This window comes from Melanotaenia boesemani, chromosome 3, assembly GCF_017639745.1.
Source record: "Melanotaenia boesemani isolate fMelBoe1 chromosome 3, fMelBoe1.pri, whole genome shotgun sequence".
NCBI classification, from domain to species: domain Eukaryota; kingdom Metazoa; phylum Chordata; class Actinopteri; order Atheriniformes; family Melanotaeniidae; genus Melanotaenia; species Melanotaenia boesemani.
In genome coordinates this window covers 25,973,555-25,995,845 of record NC_055684.1, presented here as the reverse complement: position 1 = coordinate 25,995,845, position 22,291 = coordinate 25,973,555, and the positions used below count along the sequence as shown (strand labels likewise).

At 40.4% G+C, this 22,291-nt stretch overlaps 2 protein-coding genes across 3 annotated transcripts in view; both read right to left on the bottom strand.

Moving 5' to 3' along the window:
* The window catches only part of plch2b (phospholipase C, eta 2b), a 43,508-nt gene extending 32,086 nt beyond the window's left edge, over window positions 1-11,422 (bottom strand). Inside the window, exon 1 of the mRNA XM_041979661.1 lies at window positions 10,059-11,422. Within this exon, the coding sequence (XP_041835595.1) occupies window positions 10,059-10,952 (894 nt within the window). The 5' untranslated portion in view covers window positions 10,953-11,422. The remainder of the gene's footprint in view (window positions 1-10,058) is intronic.
* A 2,022-nt stretch (window positions 11,423-13,444) lies between these two features.
* tmem51b (transmembrane protein 51b) lies at window positions 13,445-20,721 on the bottom strand. 2 transcript variants are annotated; one of them, XM_041981488.1, is made up of 3 exons: window positions 20,442-20,721; window positions 15,712-16,114; window positions 13,445-14,936 (listed from the first exon to the last, which is right to left on the bottom strand). In XM_041981488.1, the coding sequence occupies exons 2-3, from the start codon at window positions 16,098-16,100 to the stop codon at window positions 14,489-14,491; spliced, it is 837 nt and encodes a 278-aa protein (XP_041837422.1). In that variant the 5' UTR covers window positions 16,101-16,114; window positions 20,442-20,721; the 3' UTR covers window positions 13,445-14,488. The 2 variants fall into 2 exon arrangements, with proteins under 2 accessions (XP_041837422.1, XP_041837423.1); XM_041981489.1 differs by lacking the exon at window positions 20,442-20,721 and adding an exon at window positions 16,257-16,566.
* Between the last annotated feature and the right edge of the window lie 1,570 nt (window positions 20,722-22,291).

Sequence of the window (22,291 nt, the reverse complement as noted above, 5' to 3'; positions counted from 1 at the left end):
GACTGGAATTTGCTTGGAGACACATTGAGATCCACATAGCGCAGCAGTAAAACTCCATTAAAAATTTTTTTTTCGTCCACTTAAGATTCTTAGCAGCACATTATCTCCGTGTGGCGAAATGTTTTTAACTGTTTAACTGTAAATAGAACAGTGGTCCCATAACATTGTGGCAAAGAAACGACTGGTAGGTGGCTTGTAAGAAATGCATGACTGTGCAATGTAAAAAGAAAAAAAAGTGTGACAAGATGAATCTGATACTAATGATGCACAGTCAAGACACCAACAAAAATGTGTCAGAGGGAGAGCTGAGTTTTCACAAACGACACAAGCTCATCTTTGAGGATGACAAGCACTGTGAGCTGTGCTGTGAAATATTTTGGTGCAGCAGAGCACAGAAATGAGGAAATCTGCAGGATCCCAACTAAACTTGAGGGTGCAACTTTTTCCAGAGCATAAGACAAATTCAGTACCAGACTCTTAAGAAAGAATAAAGACGTAAGTGAAGAATCTTAAGGCAAAAATCCAACTTGCAACAGAGGAAGGGAAACTCTTAAAGGATTCTTCTGGAGTTCGTATTTACCTGAAATGGATCCTCTTTATATATGCATGACAATAGGGGGAAAAAACAACATATTTTTGTGTTGGTCACACCAAAATGAACATATTATTCTGACCCAAACTAGACAAGATCAGAGCTCTGAAAACTGGACAAACACCCAGATAACTGATCCTGCATGTACAGTCTACTGAATGCTTGATTGGGCCTAGGTTCTCTGCAAATGCTGCAAAGTTGATTCTTTGTGCAAAAACAAAGTGCAAAGTTTATATTAATAAAACTCTTATTCACATATTTTCTGTTGATTTTGCCAGATGGGTAACACTGCAGTTACATTTCCATTAAGACTGTGTGCCAACTGCCAGTCACTTAAAGCATTTCCAGACTGTTGATCTGCTCTAATTGAATCATGATTTTATAACCACGGCATCATCTGAGAAAACGACCTTTCAAAAAACTTAAAAACAACATCTGTGAGTTCAGCTATGAATGATGAGCTCCCACAGAGAAGTTTTTTTTTTTTTTTTTTTAAGGCACAGTTCACAGCATCTTGGTGTCAGACACACTTCAGGGAATAACTGGAAACCCCTCCTGTGCATGTACACTAACACACGAATTGTGGTCCAATTAAATGACCACATCAACTCTACCTTGATGAAACTGTTCATGTAAATATAATTGTTTTTTTTTTTTTAACAGTTTCAAGATGTTTAAAATTTCAGAAATTACTTGTTTAGTTTTGCTCTTGCTGGCTAAATCTCATATTATAGTAGATCTAAACCAAACCTCATTCAAAACATAAATAAATTCTACATGCTTTAAAAAGGCTAGCCATACTAGATTTTTTATTAGCTATTAGCTACGAGCTAATTCTAACAATTAAATTCAACAGACAAATAACATTATTAACCCCAAATCTCTTTAATTCTGACTTTGGAGGTGTTCCTCGGTGGCTGTTTTGGCAGTTCTTGACTATAAAGCTGTGTGAGTGGACGCCCCACCCCATTAAGACCGAACTCTGCACATCATGTGTTTCCACTTTACTGATAGGGTGGAAATGACCTCAACGCAGTAAAAGATGACAGGGGCGCTAGTGCTGTTCACCAGATGTGTGCAGAAAAGGCAGAGAAAAGGGAGGAGGAGGGGAGAGAAAACCATTCGCCTGAAGAATTTACTGCAAACCCTAGAGGAGCCCCGTGATTGAGGGTTCAAGTCGAGCTCTAGAGGTTCCTGGTGTATCTCAGCGGCACCCAGAGAGCACATATCCTCCTGGCTGAGACTGACACCAAACTGCACACCCACACTTACACACTCAGTCACGCAATCATGTATGCATCCCAAAAGACCCCACTGTCATTCCACTGCACCTGCTAGCAACACAAAAGCTACTTCCTCCCACTGTGTCCAGCCAAGCCCCTTTATCCCATTTAGCACAGCCTGCACCACAACAAAAAGGCAGAGAAATTAGGGAGCTGTGCTGATGATAGGGCGAATAATCTCTTTGGAGAGACTCATTATATCAGCAGTTTGTACAGTGGAGCAGTTGAAAAGGGTGAATTAAATATGGACATACAGAGATGGGAGTCTTTGTTAAGATGAGCGTACCAACAATGCATTGGTATTACCCCTGGAATAATTCATACATTCCATATGGGACACCCCAACCAGACTACCTTCTCTGCATTTGATTTATCACAACTGACTGATACAAGGTCATACACAATTTGATTATCTTCAAAATATTCTTTTTCCCTTTTTTTTATGGCTGTAGGTTTGAATTAAAATGATCCTGCTGGACTCAAAGGGGAACAGATGACTTGACAGCAGATTATATCTATCAGCTCCAAAGGTGATTAGTTTTGATGACAATCTGAAAAGCAGCTTGATCTTGATGTTTTTAAGCTTGTGTATGCTAGTTCTTTTCCTAACATCCACCAAACACTGCTTAAGACACAAGGCTTATAATAGTTCCGTCATTATAGGATAAAGGGTGGGCCTGCTCTATTTCAGACCATGGCTGTGTGTGTCTGCGCTTATCGACTGGCTGGAAATAGAGCCAGAAGCTTGTCAACGCCACAAGCGCAAGGGAGGCAGCCGGCACAGAAATGACAGTGTGGGCAATTGTACAACTAGTAGACACCTGCAAAAAAAACAAAAAGGGTGGGAGGTTAAGGAGGGTTCCTTAGTTTGTGAGCAACTGAGGCCCATCACGCCTGTCTTTTCAAATATAAACCCTGTTGTATTGATACTGAAAGAAAGGGTAGAAAGTGTGAGCTGGGTGGGGCAGGTGGCCAACTCTTTAGCAGGATGCTTTGCAGAGATACAGTGCATTCTGCTTGTTAATGCAAGGTCACAGAGGGAGTACGTCCACCTGACCAGATGATGCCGTGACAAAGAGTGACAGATCCTGGAGTGACTCTAATACTGAATAAATAACGCTTCCCTCTCGCTCCAGTAGAGTCCGCCAGGACAGCTGTGCTGAATTCATTTGATACGGGTGCCTGCTGACAATGCTGCATTGCTCCAACTCTGCAAGAAAGCATGTTTAGCTGGTCTGGAGAGCACACAGTAGCTTGCAGCTTTAAATGACAGAATAATTGTTCTCTATAGGCTCTGACCTCTGCAAAAAAAACAAAAAACAAAAACAAAAAAAAAACAACAAAAAAACTCTCTCTCTATATATAAATATATACACACACACAGAAAAGAAGAAATAAATATAACATGTTGGGAGTTAGTGGGTTCGAAACATTTAGAGCAGATTTGGAGATGCAATGTTCAGGTGGCACATGAGATTCATAAGAGGACAGCCATCTGTAATAGCATACAGCAAAACAGGAGAGCCAAAATTGTGGATCCCACTCATTGGTGCATTTAGCAAGCACTTGAAATGAGCCTGGAGGATGGTTATGAGGTCATCCTGACAAAGTAGCTCTACCTCCGCCTCTATCTATCTATCTATCTATCTATCTATCTATCTATCTATCTATCTATCTATCTATCTATCTATCTATCTATCTATCTATCTATCTATCTATCTATCTATCTATCTATCTATCTATCTGTCTGTCTATCTATCTATCTATCTATCTATCTATCTATCTATCTATCTAGAGATGGTGAGTTTTCAGTCCTTACAAAGCCAGACGAGTAGCTCTCACACTCCTCAACGGCACAGCGCTACATGTGTGGTGCATTGTATGTAGGCCAGTCTGAATACAGACTCATACAGCATGTGCTCACTACAGTGGAGGTGGAGATCTAAGTATAATGCAGTGTGAGGGGGAGTGCAGTAGGAGATCTCAGCAGAAAAGGAGGAGAGCCTATGTCTGTGCCTGTGTGTGTGTGTGTGTGTCCTACAGGGTCGAGGGGGTGTCAAACTGAGGAGGTGAGTGGCAACGACGAGGCAGAGGATGTGTCAGTCAAGAAGGTCTCACTGATGAAGAGGGAAGATTTACGCAGTGCTGACCTGTGAAGCGATGCAGAGTAGAGGAGGCAGCAGCAGGAAGAGGAGAGTTGTGGAGTCACAGCGCAGAGGTCACAATGAGAGAGGATGGGCAGTGTATGGAGGAGGGTGAGGTCTCTGAACTGTAAGAGGTCTGTGCACTGTGAGGCCTGTGTGTACGCATATGTGTGTGTGTGTGTGTGTGTGTGTGTTCTGGCTCGCTTCTTTGAGCCCACCAGCCAGAGAGCATGAAGTTCTTATTTAGCACAGGAAGAGCAGCTCTGCTTAGCAACCACAGGCGCCCTCCAATCACAAGCCTACAGAGCCGACTCAGACTGAGGACGAGTCCTTTCTGAGAGTGTGTGGAGTCTGAGAGAGGCCTCAAAATGTTGTGGTCCAGACCTGCCCACATGCAGAAAGATATATGAAAAAAAAAAAAAAAATCTGGAACTGAACTCTGAGCTCCCATGTTACCATAGACAAAGATAAAAGTATGCTCACACCCCTCTGCATCTCCTCCACTTCACCGTCTCCTGAACTCAGCCAAGAATTCAAAGTTAATCTAAACCATCCTAATCCTAAAATAAATTATGCAGATCCCAAAGAGCAATGGAGTTGTGTAAATCCCTAAAACATTCCTTTTCCTATCTTCGCAGCGACAGCACTGTGCAGCAACTTGGCACCGCACCAGTTACAAGTGAACCGATAGCAGCCCCTCGATGGTGATCTGCTAGCCATCAAAACAGGAGGCACGAACAAGATTTGGCCCAAATGCTGTCTGAACACTGAGCAGTCTGTTTGGTTTAGCTGCGTGAGCTAATCCTCCTGATAGCTTTGAAGGTGTTTGGTGGGCGGATTGTAGGCGAGAGCAGCATGCCGATTTGTCATATGGCACCAGCAGGGCCTACTTCTGCTCTGGCTGGAGCTCCATTAGCACATCTCCAATGTGGTCTAACAGTTCTACAGAGCTGCAGGTCATTAAAGAGGGAAAATTTAAAGGGATAAATATTGCAGTCTTGTTTGCATGTCTTTTGGCCTCTAAGTCTCAGCAGACAAGCACTCTGAACTGGTATGAGCTATTGCGTTGTTGGTTTCTCTGTATAGTGTAGTCTCTGTGGTATATCTAATTCTTGCTCTAATTACAAAATTCTAGAGGGAGTGGATATAAATTGTGAGAATGTTTTAAGTAGGCTTGAGGAAGGGAGGAAAGAGTCTGAGTCTGAGTTACTGAAAAAGCTGTCCTGGGAAGATGACAGTTTTGATGTGCACTGTGGGCTCTACATTCCATGAGTTATGTGGGATTATCAGAGTTTAAAGCCCCCTGACTGCAGCAGCTTAGTAGCTCAGTAAGCAGCAGATGCAGACTCCAGGATTTCCTGTCTATGCACCAGATGGGCCTGACTCTTAATCGCAGAGCTGGAAATCGGGAGGTGATCGAGGAGGAATTGATAATGATTGTAGAATAACACTAACTCAATACAGGCATCTGTTCCGCCACAAACAGCCCAACCGACTGACTGAATGACTGGTTTGTTGACTGCAGTCACAGCCAGAACTCATCTCCTCCCTCGTCTCATCAGCACTGATCAACACTAATCATCGTCCTCCCTCGCTCCTCGAGATACCAAAAGTCTTTCACACGAGTACTGTGCTGTGTCACTGAGGTTTCGAGATGCAAAACAAAATCCAAATGAAATGATCAGAATTAAATCAGGCAAAAAAAGGTTTGTTTCATATTTGATGCGTTTTGTTTAGTTGTTTAGGCCTTTCTTATAATTTAATAACCTCACTAACTGATTAGAATAGCCAGCAGTGGAGTAAGAAAAGAATTGCTATTTTACTGTACTCTAGAACTTTGTTGAATTTTGAGTATTTTAAAAATACTATCATCGTGACCACAGAGTTCATATTCAAATAGATTTTACATAAAACCCATATAACCAGCTGGACATTATCATACACCATTGAAGAATAACTACAAAATAAATAGTAAAATTATATGAAAATATGTTTGAAAATAGTCTGTCAGGCATCTCTACATGAGTGAAAACATTTAATTTGCGATCCCTCTGTGTTTTTCAGGGATCAGTGCTGGGAAAAATCCCATTAACCACCATTTTCTCCATGCAAATTTCCACTTTTATGTTGAGGATGTGGTATTGTGATCTGGTCATCCACCTAACATGTTGAGCATGACCTGCGCAGTTTGAAATATTGGGTATAGTCTATCACTGAAGCTGTAAAACTTAGATTTAACTCCATTGTTCCTGTTTTTACACTGAATGACACTTAATGCATTCATCTTTATTTTAGATGAACTATTTCACAAACATTGCTGTATGCACATTATTTATATTTTGTTATTTAGATATAGTTAAACACACTTGAGCCCTGCATTCTTCTTTTAATGTTTTGTGATGTTGGTTGATTTTCACTTGTTGATATTTTAAGTACTTAATGACTAAAAAAACAGCACTTAATCCAGCACTTTTTCTTGTAATATACATGTTGTTTGTGGCATATTACTCTTTTTTTTATCCGTAAAGAATCTGAATACTTCTTTAATCCTAATATGTTTATTTTAGTCAAAGATATTGTGTTGTAAATGTGTAAATAAATTCGAGCTATATTGTGGAAGATGTACTGATAGTTAGATATGACTTGTATGCATGAATTGAAAACTCAAATCAATCAACCAGGAAAAACAACTAAATCAAACCAAAAATGTAAAAAATGTAAAAACAAATTAAAAAAAAAAAAAAAAAACCTTTTCAATAACTATTTATTTGTAAAACTGATATTGACGAGGATATAATGTTATCAAATAACAGCAATATGATTCTGCTGAAAGTCCATTAATGATAATATTGAATTATTTCCCAGCTCCATCTCTACCAGACATGCAGACACCACCACAGGCTCCAATCTGTCTTTGAGAATATAACCAGGAAACTGGTGACACAGCAGTCTCACAAGCATGGATTTCCCACCCTGAGAGAGGCTGGAGGTTACAGACCTATCCACAGAGCACCCAAAGAAACAAGGCACTAACAAAGAGATGCTGCTGCACTTCACAGCCTCTGAAAGCATGGCCCTCAAACAAAAGAGGCGGCAGGTCTTTAGCACACATTACCCATGAGAGAACCCCAGCTGACACCCTTTTAACATGGGGTCATCGCTGCCAGAATGAAGGCCACAACCCCTGGGAGCTCCTGACACCCCGTCGCCTTGACAAGCCGCCCCTGCTTTGGCCACAACACTCTGGCCAGCAGTCACAGGCTGGCTGAGGGGGCTGGTCAGATGGGAGAAAGGGAGGGTGTTGGGACTCAGCCGAATGCTTTCAAAAGGAATGAAGTTTCCAAGGACAAGTAGGAAAAGGCGAGTTAAATACAACAGCCTAAAAGCAAACCCTAACCACCCAAAAAAATGTAAGGCCCCAGTGATGACATTGAGGATCACACTATATCTGAATTAAATGTGACTGATCATCTTTATTTTGTTGTCGGGGTCGGGGGGGATGGGTTGGATCTTGCCTGGCTGGGTCAGACAGATCCATCAAGAACCAGAGATGTGCTATGTCAGCTTTCTGGACTTAGAAGAGGTCAGCAGACAGATGGGAATGGAAATGAGGCAGTGCTGATCTCATTCTAATCTGGCTCATACAGCTGATCCAGTCATAACACTCGCCTGTTTACATGCAAACACATGTGTATACTCGATATATAAGAGCACCCACACACAGGAGCAGATGAACACACCGTTAGTTGATAATGGAGGAGGTAGAGAAAATTTACATTTATTCATTCGCTTTTTATAAAACCAGATCACAGCACTCTTTAGCTTTCGACACACACTTTGGTTTACTCCAGGTTTGAGGCTAATTGCGTCGAGTCAGGAGAACAATGGGATGGAAAATGGCATAAATTGGCCTCACATGGATGGTTTTAATATCCATTCCATTACAGAAGGTCCGCACAGTTCTCCTGAGTCTCCTTTAACTCTCCACTCAGTCAGATGATTGATAGTATGCCCTCACTTCTTGGGGATTTTGTTTTTACAGTTAATGCTCAGAGGTATTTGACTTTGGCCTAAAAAAGTTTTTTTTTTTTTTTTTCTTTTTCCCAGCTCCAATCCTCTTTCTTGGAGATTTCCATGCTAATCAGAAAAGTTAATATTTGAATTACTACATGCAAGGGTCAGCAACAATGGAGCAAGTCTTTTGAGCTTCAGATTTCCATAAAATTTACAGCCGAGTAAAAATCATATCAGATCTCAAACAAACAGCACTAACACTGAGGTGTTTAATAGGAATCAAGCTGCTCTTGAGACCAGTGTTTGTTGTGTATATTTCTCCATCCTTTACCAGGAAGCCATCTGGCCAGTGGACTGGACACAAGGCAATGTGATTGGATGGTGTGAAAAGAATGGGGGGTTGGTCGGGTCATTGTCTTTGGAGAAAGGTCAGAGGTTACAGCCCTTTAACAATACATGTCGAGGCCTGGCTCACACACCTTGCATCTTCTGAATGGAAGAGTCTGCGGCGTCCTCTCTGCAATCTGCCCTCATTTGCACATTAGGCAAACAGCTAAATTACCAGATGCTGGATTTGGTTTGTGATTTAGCTGCAGTGTTTCTACATACATGTCTTTAAATTTAAATAACAAAAAACTTTGTTTCCAAACTATTCCACAGTAAAAACCACTCCAACAATAATTCTCTAAGCAGCTCCTTCTGGCAGCGATATATGTGCACCAGCCTCCTCGTACAGTACATGGGGAGGGAGTCTGGACAGATGATACAAGCAGACAAGGTAACCTGTCTCTTATTAATAAAACACTCTGACATCAGAGAGAGGCTGTGGCAGACTGATAACATTGTGTCTTCATTTCATGGGTAAGCCGAGCCAAACGCGGCCTATGAGCCCCGGTCCGGCCTTTCAGCAGCTTGCCCTGTCAGGCTGATGTATGGGAGAGTGCTGGTGTGCAGCTCCCTGAGGACCAAGCCTGTCTGCTAACTGGGACACAACTGACAGTGAACCACAGCTAATATGCACTGCCCCCTCCGCCATGCTGCCTCTGTCATGCTCAGACCCAGTCTGCAGTTTATCACACACACACTGAAAGACTGTCAGTGCAGGACTCAACATTCTGAGGAAATATATAACTTGCAGGTGATACATCAAGACCTGCTGACTGCAGTTAGGAAGACATCAACTACAGGTGCAAGAGTTAAAAAAAAACACAGAGACTTGTCAAGAGTCAGGAGTATCCAGCTAATGGAAAAACAACATGTACAGCAGTAGAGAAAGAGTTCAGGATCCTTGAAACACAAATACTTTTTAGTACTAATTTGCATTATTTTAGACAGGCTTTTTATTTATTTTTTTAAGAGAGTAATGAATATCTACTGGCTCCTGCTCAGTGCCATGGTGATGCATACAGAGAAGTCCACTCATTATCAGAGTCCCACATAACAGCTGCTCTGTGATGGAGAAACAGCCACCTCATCTCCTGGCTCTAAACATCTCTGACCCACGCAACCCCCACAACCCCTCTTTCTCACACACATGCACAATTACTTATTCCAAACCTTATTAAACCCATACCCCCTTCCCCACCTTGTGGTACTAGCCTCCCCCGCCCCCCTCTCCAGCTCTCACACTCATAAAATATATCATTGAGGGTTCATTCATCATAATGCAGATGCCCTTGGGTCACTCTGAGGGGGTGGGGTGAAGGGATGGATGCTCAGGGGCTCAAGCGGATGGCTTCTCTTGACCTCTTTCTGACATATATGAGTGTGAGTGAGGCTATATGAGGCATTCTGTGGTGCAGATGTAGACCAGACAGGTACAGGAAGATGTGCCTTGCAACACTTGGGTGACAAACAATCAATCAATGAAAGAAGACAGTGGCGTGCCTAATGAGAAGGAGGTCAAAACTAATATAAATCGGTGCAGATGTTGCAGGAAGTCTGAGGCTGTTAAAATATCCACGGGTATACACAAACAAATAAAAACAGAATAAATGATAAGAATGTGAAACAGAACAGACTTACTCTGCAGGATTTACTGGATAGTTTCCCCATCAGATCATATTTTCCTTTTAACTCTTTAAGCAGCTGCTCCAGATGACTTTTCTCCTCCTTGTCGGTGTAGTCCTGGTCTAAGAGCACATATGCTCGCCAGTTGGCAGAGTCGAAACCCCAGTGAACAGTCCGGTTCTCCAGTCTCTTGTGACTGTGGACAACAAACTTGTGAGGCGGGAACATGAGTCTGCAGTCCATACACTGGATGCAGGCGGCTGACGGACCGGTGTACAGTTCCGGGACAAACAGGCCTTTACACCGGCCGAAACATTCGTGATACACTTTGAAGCTTTTCTCGGTTCGCTCCAACTCCAGGGAGCCCAAGTCCTTGTTGCGGTGAGGAGGGTACGTACCGCCGTAGATGAGAGCGTTGCAGAGGCGTTCAGCATCCGTTTGAGTGATCAGCCCGCAGGACGGTGCCGAGAAAGGCAGGATGCCCACCACTTTGAGGATCTCCAGCTGGTCCGCCGTACACCTGGAGCAGTAGATATGCAGATCATCGCAAACCAAGTTTATCTGCTGGAGGGAGAATTCCCTCAGGACGCTGTTGAGGATCTGCGGCAGACACAGTCGTTTCTCCCCTCCGACCACGAAGCAAGAGATGGGCTCTCGCTCCAGCACTGTCTCGCACCTCTCCGTGGAGCGGTCGGATGGGATGAAAAGTGGACCGGACATCACTGGAGGTGTCTGAGCCGGCAGGGAGAGGATAATCTCTGCAGATTTTCCATCTTTACAGAAGAGCGAGTCCTGGTGCCACCGAGCAGAGAACGCCGCCGGTCCGCCGAGAGAGCGCATGGAACTCAAATGAAACTGCTTCAGAGTTTGCTGAAGTCCGGGATGAGGCTGAAAGCTCGCGCCCTCCATGTTGTCGTCGGTTGGAAACGAGGGTTCAGAACTAAAAATGAAAGCAGAAAGTGACTTATGGGATCGGGCGTCTTCAGCATCCGGCAATAAGCTCAATAACGCGCATTTCCATGTCACCAGAAAAGCTTCCTATCGCGTCCATTCAGAAAAGTGAAAGCTGCTTAAATTATAGGGCAGTTCCTGTACGCGGACGCAAATAAAGTCCGTTAACTCGGATACTTAAAACTCGTATTATCCAACGTACAATCACTGGGTGCTATGTTTCAGTGCTCCTGCGGTTTTACGCACTCCTAATGTGCGCCCGAAATAAGCTTCGTCTGCTCAGTCTGGCGTACTCAGTCTGTCTCCCCACTCACTCAGTGTGAGTCTCTCTCTCTCTCTCTCGCTCTCTCTCTCTCTCTCTCTCTCTCTCTCTCTCTCTCTGTTTGTTTGTGTCTGGTTCAGTCATTGAATCCCAGCCAGGAATGTGACTGACTCCCCGGGCTGGCTCTTCCCTCAGCCAACTGTTCCTCCCTCTGCTACATGGCAGCTGCACATAAGTAGGAAAAAAAAGGAGAAAAATCCCTCTAAACCGAGAAAGGCGAGGGTGGAGCTCTGGAAAATTAAGTTCATACTAAAATATATACAGTAACTCGCCACTTCAAATGTATGACCCACACAGATATGCACTTCTGTTTTCCTGTTGCAGAAATGATCGTGAACATGAGACGGAAGAACTATTTACATCTTAATGTTGTTTTGAAACTGCAGAAACAGGTACGAGGTTCTTGCAATGATTTGCTGCAGTATTTTCAAATACTGTCAAACGGGCTCCAATCACTTTCAGTATTTTCTGTTTCCTACAGCCAGACTATGTTTCCAGGGGAAATGCCGCCTACCTTCTAACTGATTTACATATGAAGCGCATACATGCAAAAACAAAGTGTGACACTTTATAAAGTATTCTTAAATATCAATTAAACTAAACTAGTTAAACATGCTTAATAATAGCTAACGTTAATTAGTGATTTAATAGGTAAATAAATTGTATTGGGTAGATTTTAATCCCGTAAGTAGATTTGTCGATACTTGTCTTCATTTAGTTTTAAACCCCTTGATAGCGTCCACCTATTTAAAGGCTGTTTTCTATTATATTCATGGGTGAGCATGGTATTGGCCAATAAGCAACTTCATTGGACATTAGTGACTCATCTAATGCACTGCCACTCACTGAAGAATAAATGAATGTTGTATAAAATTTAGTATACATACATATGTTGTAATTACCAGTTTGCCTCAGTGAGCAGGACAAGAAAACTACACAGCTGTACTTTGTATAGAATGTTTATATTATATGAATATATATACCATAGAACAGATAAAAATAATTACATTGAAAAGACAAATAAGATTAAAAATTAAGAAAGGCAATGCTGCACATGACTAGAAGTAAAATATTGTATGTGAAAAAAGTTACTTTTTTTTAAAAAAATAATTTGTTCATCAGCTGGTTCATTAGCCCAATTTTTGTGGTTTACTGATTGTTTTAGTGAATGTGAACTAAATATGATCTGGATAACTTTGTGCTTCTGCTGGGAAGGAAAAAAAAAGACAACAAAACGACTTCATTGACAAACATAAAACACTACGTGCACAGTAGTTGATAAAGAGGTATTTATGTACCTCAGATGCAATACTTATTTCTGGAATCACTCTATATTGTTTCTCAATATTAACTCTTGTGTCCTCCTCAGCTTCCCCCTGGACACCTTTAAACACACACACTGTTATAAAATAATTCTGTATCCATATATATAAAAATATTTTTTCATAAATCATTTAATGATCTATAGACCTTCTCGAAAATAAATTATTTTCAGGATTGTAACCCTTAAAATGCACCCCCATCGTATGATGGACATGCCAGAAAAAGATAAATAAAATAAAAAAGTTGCCGAAATTATCAGCCACCTCCGCTTTGTTTCTCAAAAACAAAGTTGAGAAAAAATACCTAAAGAAAGGCACATGGATAAAAAAACACATGAACACACACATTTTAATTACTTATGCTATAAAATTGTTAATTCAGGAATGTTCAGCTAGATTAATCCAAAATTAAGAAAATGATTAGGAACAGATTTATTCCAAATAAATTCAACACTGAAGTCAACAATGATATGCTGCTTTGACATCAACACATAAATCATTTAAATAATATCAAGTCACAATTTGACTTTTATTTATAAACCTAAATATTATTTTAGAATTGAATGAGTAATTTTACTTGAGCAGGCTACTGAACTTAACTTTTTCTCAAGGAACCTAAAATTTAAAAGACGATTCCAGTGATTTTTGCACAATATTGTATGCTGTCTAGAATCAGTTAGTTTGAGGAAAAACTACTTCAACCCAATTAGGTCATTTAATTTTTCTAACCGCTAGATGGCGCTAAATAGCCATTTTGATAAACATTTTCATGATGCATTAATGAGTACAGAAAACAAAACCAAACATAAAATGCTGGGGTTTATTAACCAAAACTAAAAATGACAGTATGTGTCTTGTCTATAATAAATACAGCTCAAACAATCTTACAGCATGCAAATAAAGAAAAATCATTAGAAAAAGGAAGAATAATTTCCATCAAGGCACCAACAGTCTTTCCTTTGGTCCTGCAACACAGTATTAAGTAAATGATTTATCGTCAGTTATTTAAAACATTAACACAACACAATGATGAACCACTTTACGCTGACATTTAACATGAAATATTAAATTCTAACATATGAAATGCAATAGAAAAACATTTATTCATCATTCAAAAGTATTACCAGATACAAAACAGTTAAAGATATTGAATTGTAAAAAATGTTATGAAGAGTAAATTATGTTTTAGTCATCATCAATACACCACAACGTCTAACAGCTAACTTCTGGTTTTAAACTATAGTTTTTATTTATTGTGCATCAGTTAGATTTGAGCAATTTTCTTTGAAACAAATAGTTCAAATACAACTTATAAAAATCATTCCCAAGGAGAAAAGTCTTAATTTTTAGGCTTCATTACATTTTATTACATATTAGAAAGATCTGCCCATCTGATAATATGTTAAAAGATGGCAATTAATCAGTTTTTATCTTTCCTTCTAGTTCACATCAGCTGGTTTTAAAAAAAATTCACAAAAGCAGAAAAACTGAATCTTACGAGATGTTTTTATTACCATTGACAAAACAAAAAAAGGAAATCCTGTCCTATTTTAGACAATATAGAGCATGATCTTTAAAAAAAACAAACAAAAAAGTGCCTAATAAAAACCTAAACCTTTTCATACAGATCTATCAACGCATCATGACAGAATAAATATGCCAATCACAAGCTTCTGTAATAAAGACTCAGACATCTTGAAATGTTTTCATTTCAGGAGCAGTCTTCACTCTGCTGCCACATCCACTAATCAAAACCACTCTTTAAAATGGGCTCTCTCTTTAAATCTAAAATATATTTTCATTAATCTTATCAAGAAGCAAAACTTGGGGAGGCAGAATGAGATATTATCCTATTGCAATTCAGGCATTTTAGTATCGTACTGCGGAGGCGGAGTGATGGGCTCAATTGTCACAGGGTTCTGTGTGGGGGTGCGGATCTGGAGGCGGAAGTCCTTTAGGTGCAGTTTGTCTGACTTTATTCTTCTCACTCGGAGCGGCCGCAGCAAACGGCTGGCCCGGCTGCTGCTACGAGCAGGTAAGCTGGGGTTTGACGTGAGGCTAGCATGTCCAGGTTGGGGTTCAGCGGCAGGCTGAGCCGGTGGGGCATCGTTAAGAGGGGCCGACTCTGTGGAGTTGTTAGGGGGGTCTGCTCTCTCATTCTCCACAGCAGCTATGATGTCCTCATAGGACGGCAGATGTGAGGTGGTCTGCCGAAGGTTGCTCTGGCGGACAGGGTAGTTGCTGCTACCGACAACTTCCTCATAGCTCGGCACGTTGTATGTAGTTGGGTGTACAGCTCTGGAAAGAGAGGGAAAGAGGTGATCACCAGTGGGAAAGCACAACTAACCCCCCCTCCAAAAAAAAGATATATATTTTTGCCAAAAATATGGAAAAACCCAATAAGATGTCGGTCCAAATACAAATGCAGCATGGAACATATGTTTAGTGGATCTGGTTTATGCCCCCAAATTAAATCAGCTGGACCACAAGAACGTCCAGCTGAGGAAGTTCGGACGATGTCAGAATGTTTTTGGATTTCTTTACACTTTAAATCAACTTCTGAAATGATGTAGGTAGGCAAATATTTTTCAGGGTTTGATGTGTCTCTCAAGGATATGTGATAACAATAGTACCGTAAGCGTTTAAGTGTCACATCTGCAACTGCGGTATCTGTGGATTTAGACTGCAAACCAGCCCTTTCCAAGAGATCTTGTTGTTGTGATAAATAAAATGAACCATTTTCCCACAAAGTCTCATAATCACAGAGAAACTTTGTTTAGGGCTGTTTTTTATGATTTGACTTATTAATTCAATGATGTGACAGTGGAGGTGTGTCATCACAGCCATTGGCTTGCCTGTAAGCAAGATTGTGTTTAAAAAAAAAAGAAAAGAAAAAATCCTTGATATGGCCAAAAAACTTGGTGGAGGGGGTAAGGAAGACCGTAAAATGAGGTCTGGTAACTACTTCTAAAATGTCATGATGGGTAAATCTATAACTTGTGCCAGACATTTTTAAATAATCCAAACTGAAGAAAAAGAAACCTAAAAAACAAAGCTGAAAATAATCACTCACGGTTGTCCCTCCTCTCCTGCCGTATGGTCCGTGAAGCCAGCTCTTGCTGCCTCCGTCGGGTTACTTCTGCTCTGATCTCTCCTCTTGCTCCTCACACCGAGGAAAATCGATAAGAGCAATATGACTACACCAACTCCGACTAGCACGAATGCCACTGTTGAGGGCTGCATGTTTTTGTTTGCATTGTCATTAATCACAGTGACGTTTCCTGAGTAAGGTGAAGATGTGCTTGAGCTCTCCATGGGGATCACAGTCCACACTATCATGACAATACCCAGGGCGATGAGTCCCACTCCCAGAGCGCACAGGGCATAATGGGCAGCTGAACCACCAGAGTTGGAGGACCTGTTGGGACGATTACCGCCACATACACCCCGACTGGAACACATGCCTGCAGGAAAAACTGTGAAAGAAAAAAAGCATAGATTTCAAACAGGAAAAATTAGGCTCCATTTGTATGAAAGTATTTAGTGTACATGTCAGCTTTAGCAATAGTCGCAAACTAAAAACCAGGACTACTGCAACAAATGGCTCAAGAACCTTACTGCTACTGTCTGAATTCTGCCTCACTGAAGTTTATCTGGCTGCAACTGGGATTTATTTGTAACAGCAGGTACTCTCATAGATCAGGAACCATTTTCAGTTTGCCACATTTTTGGAGAGAGAATGAGACGGAGGCCGAGATGCAGGTGTAAGAAAAAACCGGTATGACTAATTGAAAAATGCAGTGGTTGGCAAACGCATGTCTAAACATGACAAATATGAGCCAGAAAGACAAATTTAAGGGAGGAGTGACACACAAGCAAAGAAGTGGCACATTGCTTTTCTTAGTAATATTAATATATTATTTTCAGTATATCTCCAATACACACTAAATGTATTCTTTTCTATAAGCACGCGGAAAATTAAACTAGCTTAGATTTTAAATTAAATCTAATACCAGTTTTGCATGTAAACATCCATTCCTTCACAACAGAATGCATATAAATAAAAACAAAAAAACAAAAGACAATCCATACTAGCAAGTAACAAGTATGTTCTTAGCGCACTTGGTATTGAGAAATGGCCAATGTATGTTAAGATAATGTTATTCTTTTAAATAATACACAGTCTGTTTGTTACTATAGCAACTTATTCTGGAAATCATTAATCTTGATTAAGTGATGAAAGATTTGGTCTCTAAAATAACTGGAAAAGCAGAAAAAACACCATTAACCAGTAATGTAAATAGCTCCTGGTCAAATAAAAAAAAATTAAAAATATTATGGTTAATTACAAGATGCAAGCATTTTCAGCAAACTTTATTTACACAATTTCACTTTTAGCTGTTTACATATGCACTTATTAAATTTTCAGATTGAATAGCAAATAGAAACACACTATACTGCCAAAAGTATTGGCTCACCTGCCTTGACTCTTATATGAACTTAACAGACGTCCCATTCTTAATGAAATGAGTTCAGTATGACAGTGGCCCACCCTTTGCAGCTAAAACAGTTTCAACTCTTCTGGGAAGACTTTCTACAAGGTTTAAGAGTGTGTTTATTGGAATTTTTTAACCGTTCCTCCAGAAGCGCATTTGTGAGGTCAGACACTGATGTTGGATGAGAAGGCCTGGCTCTCAGCCTTCGCTCTAATTCAACCCAAAGCTGTTCTGTCGGGTTGAGGTCGGGACTCTGTGCAGGCCAAACAAGTTCATCCACACCAAACTTGCTCATCCATGTCTTTATGGACCTTGCTTGGTCATGCTGGAACAGGAAAGGGCCATTCCCAAACTGTTCCCACAAATTAGGAAGCATGTAATTGTCCAAAATCTGTTGGTATGCTGAAGCATTCAGAGTTCCTTTCACTGGAACTAAGGGGCCAAGCACAGCTCCTGAAAAACAACCCCCCCCCCCCCCCCCCCCCCCCGGCAACCGCCATCACCAGACTCCTCCATCAGATTGCCAGATGGTGAAGGACAATTCATGACTCCAGAGAACACGTCTCTACTAATCCATAGTCCAGTAGTGGTGTTCTCTACACCACTGCATCCGACGTTTTGCTTTGCTTTTGGTGACGTATGACTTGGATGCACCTGCTTGGCCGTGATAACCCAATCCATGAAGCTCTCTTCGCACTTTTCTTGAGCTGATCTGTAAGGCCACATGAAGTTTGGAGGTCTGTAGCAATTGACTCTGCAGAAAGTTGCCGACCTTTGCGCACTATGCGCCTCAGCATCCGCCGACCCCGCTCAGTGATTTTACGGGACCTACCACTTTGTGGCCGAGTTGCTGTTGTTCCCGGTCACTTCCACTTTGTTATAATACTGACAGTTGACTGTGGAATATTAAGGAGTGAGGAACTATCACGACTGGACTTGTTGCACAGGTGGCATCCTATCACAGTGTTAAATTCACTGAGCGACCCATTCCTTCACAATGTTTGTAGAAACATTTTCATACACCTGTGGCCATGGAAGTGATTGGAACACCTGATTTCAATGATTTGGATGGGTGAGTGAATACTTTTGGCAATATAGTGTATTTTCATTCCACTTTCTACTGCACCTAAAACCTAAGTAATATATGCATGATTATGAAGTTAATTACATCTTTTTATTCTGCGTTATGGTCAGTTTTAAAGATAAAATTTGAGCTATTCCATATTTACTCTTGAACCTTCTGGTGCAATTTATATGTCTACAGTACACCCTAAACATCTTTTTGTGTTATTTTACGTTATATTTTGATTTGTTATGCAACTTGTCTTTCATTACTTTTGATCGTGGTACTAATCTTTTTAATTTTCTTCTCTTTAAACCCGAGTCTGAACAAACTAACCAGACTTTCTTCCTTTTCCACAGACAATTTTGACACTTGTTCAACATTTGCATCTCCTTCCTTCTGTTAATAAAGGGGTGCTGATGCAGGTAAAGTCAGGAGACTGGTGAGAGATCTGAAGTGAATTTTAAAATGTCTAAGATTGTCAAGTTATCCACAAAACATAAATTTAAAGCAACAAGAAACCTGTTATCCTCCAGTTCCTCAGATTTTCATCACTAAAACTGACTTGCACTGTCCAAAAGTGAAGTTTCCCGTTCTGAGACAAGTGGCAAAAGTAAAGAAGAATGAAACATGATAGGAGCAAACTTAACAACCATACCAAGATTTAATGAAAATCACTTTTTTTTAACCAGTAATGGCAACAAGTAACCAGTTTTGGCTCCATTACAGTGTAGAAGGGTCACATTAAGGATCAATTCTGGCTGAAAATGGACTGAAAGTCTATTCCTAAACCTACTTCATTTCCTGGAAGATATTTTCTTGGAGAAGTCTGAGGCATTAAAAGGTCTTTATGCAGGAAAATATTGCATTGCTGGCATCAAAGCCCGCTGCTTCACTCTCCAGTAACAATTTCAAAGATGACCTGAAACTCGTTCACTTGATCTTGTAGACCCTTTGAAAATTCAGTTAAATTCAAACAGCTTTATTTATCCCTGATGTTAAATATAGTTTTGTAGTCTCTCTGTTTTTTTGTTTTTATTTATAGATATAAACAATAGCATAATCTCAAGAGCATTCAGACATCCCGGAAGAGTCAGTGCAACAGATCAGGTCACACGAATAAATCGCAGGTTATCAATTGTGAGGCCGTAAAGGGAGACAATATACATCTGTGAGCAGTGGTTGGGAGGTTGTTGTTGAATCTTCACCCATAGCTGATTAAGAACAGATCAAGACACAGACTGACACCATGGATGAGAGACACATGGCAGATTTGGAAAAGAGGAAGAAGCTGTACTGGTCTGGCTGGTATTGCTGTAGAAAATTACATATTCTATTGAAAAAGACATATCTCACCTTCCCCATGCCTAACATCCATACTTAAGTTTCAATAATTCAATTTAAATAAGAGCATCAAATCTGCACAAAAATAAAATTAATCCAGAATAATCAGTTTTCCTAATGACTGAGCATGCAGTCTTTCCAAATAACCAAATATCTTAATAAAGTACAATGTCTTCCTCAGTGTTGCTATGATTAAAGATATGATAAAGGTTCTGGTTTTGGCACAAGGAGAGTTGAGTCGGAGCATCACTTTGGTAAATGTGCTTTGATCTGAGTTGTTTATCAGACATAAAGCTCCCCAAGGTGGAGTAAATACACTTGGCTACATGAGAGTTTTTTTGCTTGGTAATAATGAAAGATCTCATACTGGGAGTCATCCCTGGGTCGTATAAATGATTTACAGATTAAGATAAATGGTGTAATTCTGTTGGACTGAGAAACCAAAAGTAAACTACGGGTTGTTTAGTCTCTTCGCGTGTCCCCATTACTTCTGTGGCAGTGACACTAAATCTGAATTGTATGTTGAAGGCCCTATGTCGTTTATGGGTGTGTCCTGTTCGACATCTTTATATTTCCAGGATTAAATTATTCCTGCTTGTAAGTAGTAGCCTATCACTGACAGCTTAACCAAAAGGGCATTAATAGGTAAAGAAAACCGAGGATTACTGTGGTTACTGTGGTCAGGCGGTGTGCAGCAAGTGCTTTCATTTTTTGGAAAGTAGGAAATGACCTCGTAGGGAGCACCTGTCCTATTAAACCTTACCGTCACAAGATATAGACTCAACCACACACGACTGATTGAACGCCAGCTGTGTGCGTGGCAAATTATCCAAGATAGAAATTAATATTGGTCTTATGCATGGTATTTTTTATGGTCGTGGTGAACTGAAAAGGCCTTACCTTTTCACCGCTCAGTACTCAGAGACTTCCCTCTTCATCGGTGAGTTACCTGAGTCACGCAGGTGTTTTCGGGGAGATCAGATTGGGAAATGAGGAAGACGACATAGACTCCAGTTCCCCAACTATTTTTAACTGACTTCTGAAATAATGAGTGATTTTTTCTTTCTCCACATGTGAATCCCTGCAGATAAAATGTAGTTGATAGGAACTTTGAACACATTCCAGTCGCAGTAAAACGTCCCCTCTGTGGTGATTAAGTGTGACCTCTTTTCCTCATGGTCCTAGCGCCGATCAGGTGAACTTCCTCTGGAGACAATGTAGTGGGACAAGGACACGCCCACAAACAGACAAATGGGTGATTTTCGTAATTTATGCATACGTCACTTGCACACGCTTGTTTGTTTTGTGCAGTCCACTGGTAAAAATTCTCCAGGAACCTGTTATGCAGTCCAGACTTAGTCTACTTTGGTATAATTTTTACAGCGATGGACTCACGCTGCCTCCTATTCAGGCCACTTTCTCTTGACTTCTCCATGCATGTTTTTAGTGACATTACACAGACTGCCAAGGCAAGTTTTCCTGTCCAATTGGACAAATTCAGGCTGTTTGCTTGTGTTTCTTCACGGAAAACTGGTAAAAACGTAGACCCTTTTTTTTGCCTAAACAATTTCTCAGCCCCAACCAATTATTCTGAAAATTTGGTTGTAATTTTATTTAGCTTTTGTTTTTATTGTAACCATTCCATGAGGTAGTTCCATATTCTCATGCTATGACACTGGGGCCACTACTTTGGATTATCCCTCACCAAAAAACTTTGTGGAACAACAAAAACTATCAGGATACAGTTAATTAATACACCAAAATTGTCCACACAAGAACATTTTAGTATTGCAAAAAAACTCACAATATATAAGAATAATAAATATGTTCCTATATAAAATCTACTAAACAAGATTAAAAAAATACAGTAAAAATACAGAAATATAATAAAAATATATCGAATAAATTCATTAGGCTGTGCAAATTTTAGTAGATATTTTGGATAGATTTCACAGTATTTGTTTCCCAATAATTCTTTCTGTCCATAGATGCATTCACATGAATAGAGCATGTTGGACATCAGACTCCCATGATACACATATGTACGTAAAGGCAGCGTGGATCATTTGTAGATAAAAAAAAGAACGGCTCACAAATGAACGCCTCACAGTTGCAACTCAGTTCTCATTGTTCATTTAAAAGAGCCATTCAAAAGAACCCATTTGCTCATGAACGTCACATCTCTTCTACTCATTTAAGAACTAAAAAGAGAGCATGAGATTACATCACGCCATGCTGCATGCTGGGACAGGAACGTCATCTTGTAAGGAATACTGTCCCATTTTGTCACTTACAAACATTGTGGGCTGGTTAGATTTTATTTTCTTTGGCTAAATCTATCTAGAAATGAAGTGAAGAAATGGATAAAGAAAAAAAGAAAATATGAACACGGACCTTAATGGGAGTAATCAACCTCCACTATAGCATATTTGAAAATTTTGTTGTTCAGTATCAGTAAGGTTGGGGGATGTTGGACTAATGCACTTATTTTTTCAATATTTACATCAAAGGAAAACACAGTAGTTCCACAGAGGCTCAAAAACAATGATTTTCTAACAGTTTTGATTAATTTTATTTCATTTAAATTAATAAGGGGAAGACCCAGGACATGCTGGAAGGACTACATCTCTCAGCTGGCCTGGGAAAGAAAAGATGGTGCGGCTACTGTGTATGTTTTTGTGTGTGTGTGTGTGTGTGTGTGTGTGTGTGCACTCAAAACTCATCACTTTCAACAGGGATGAGCTTCTAAA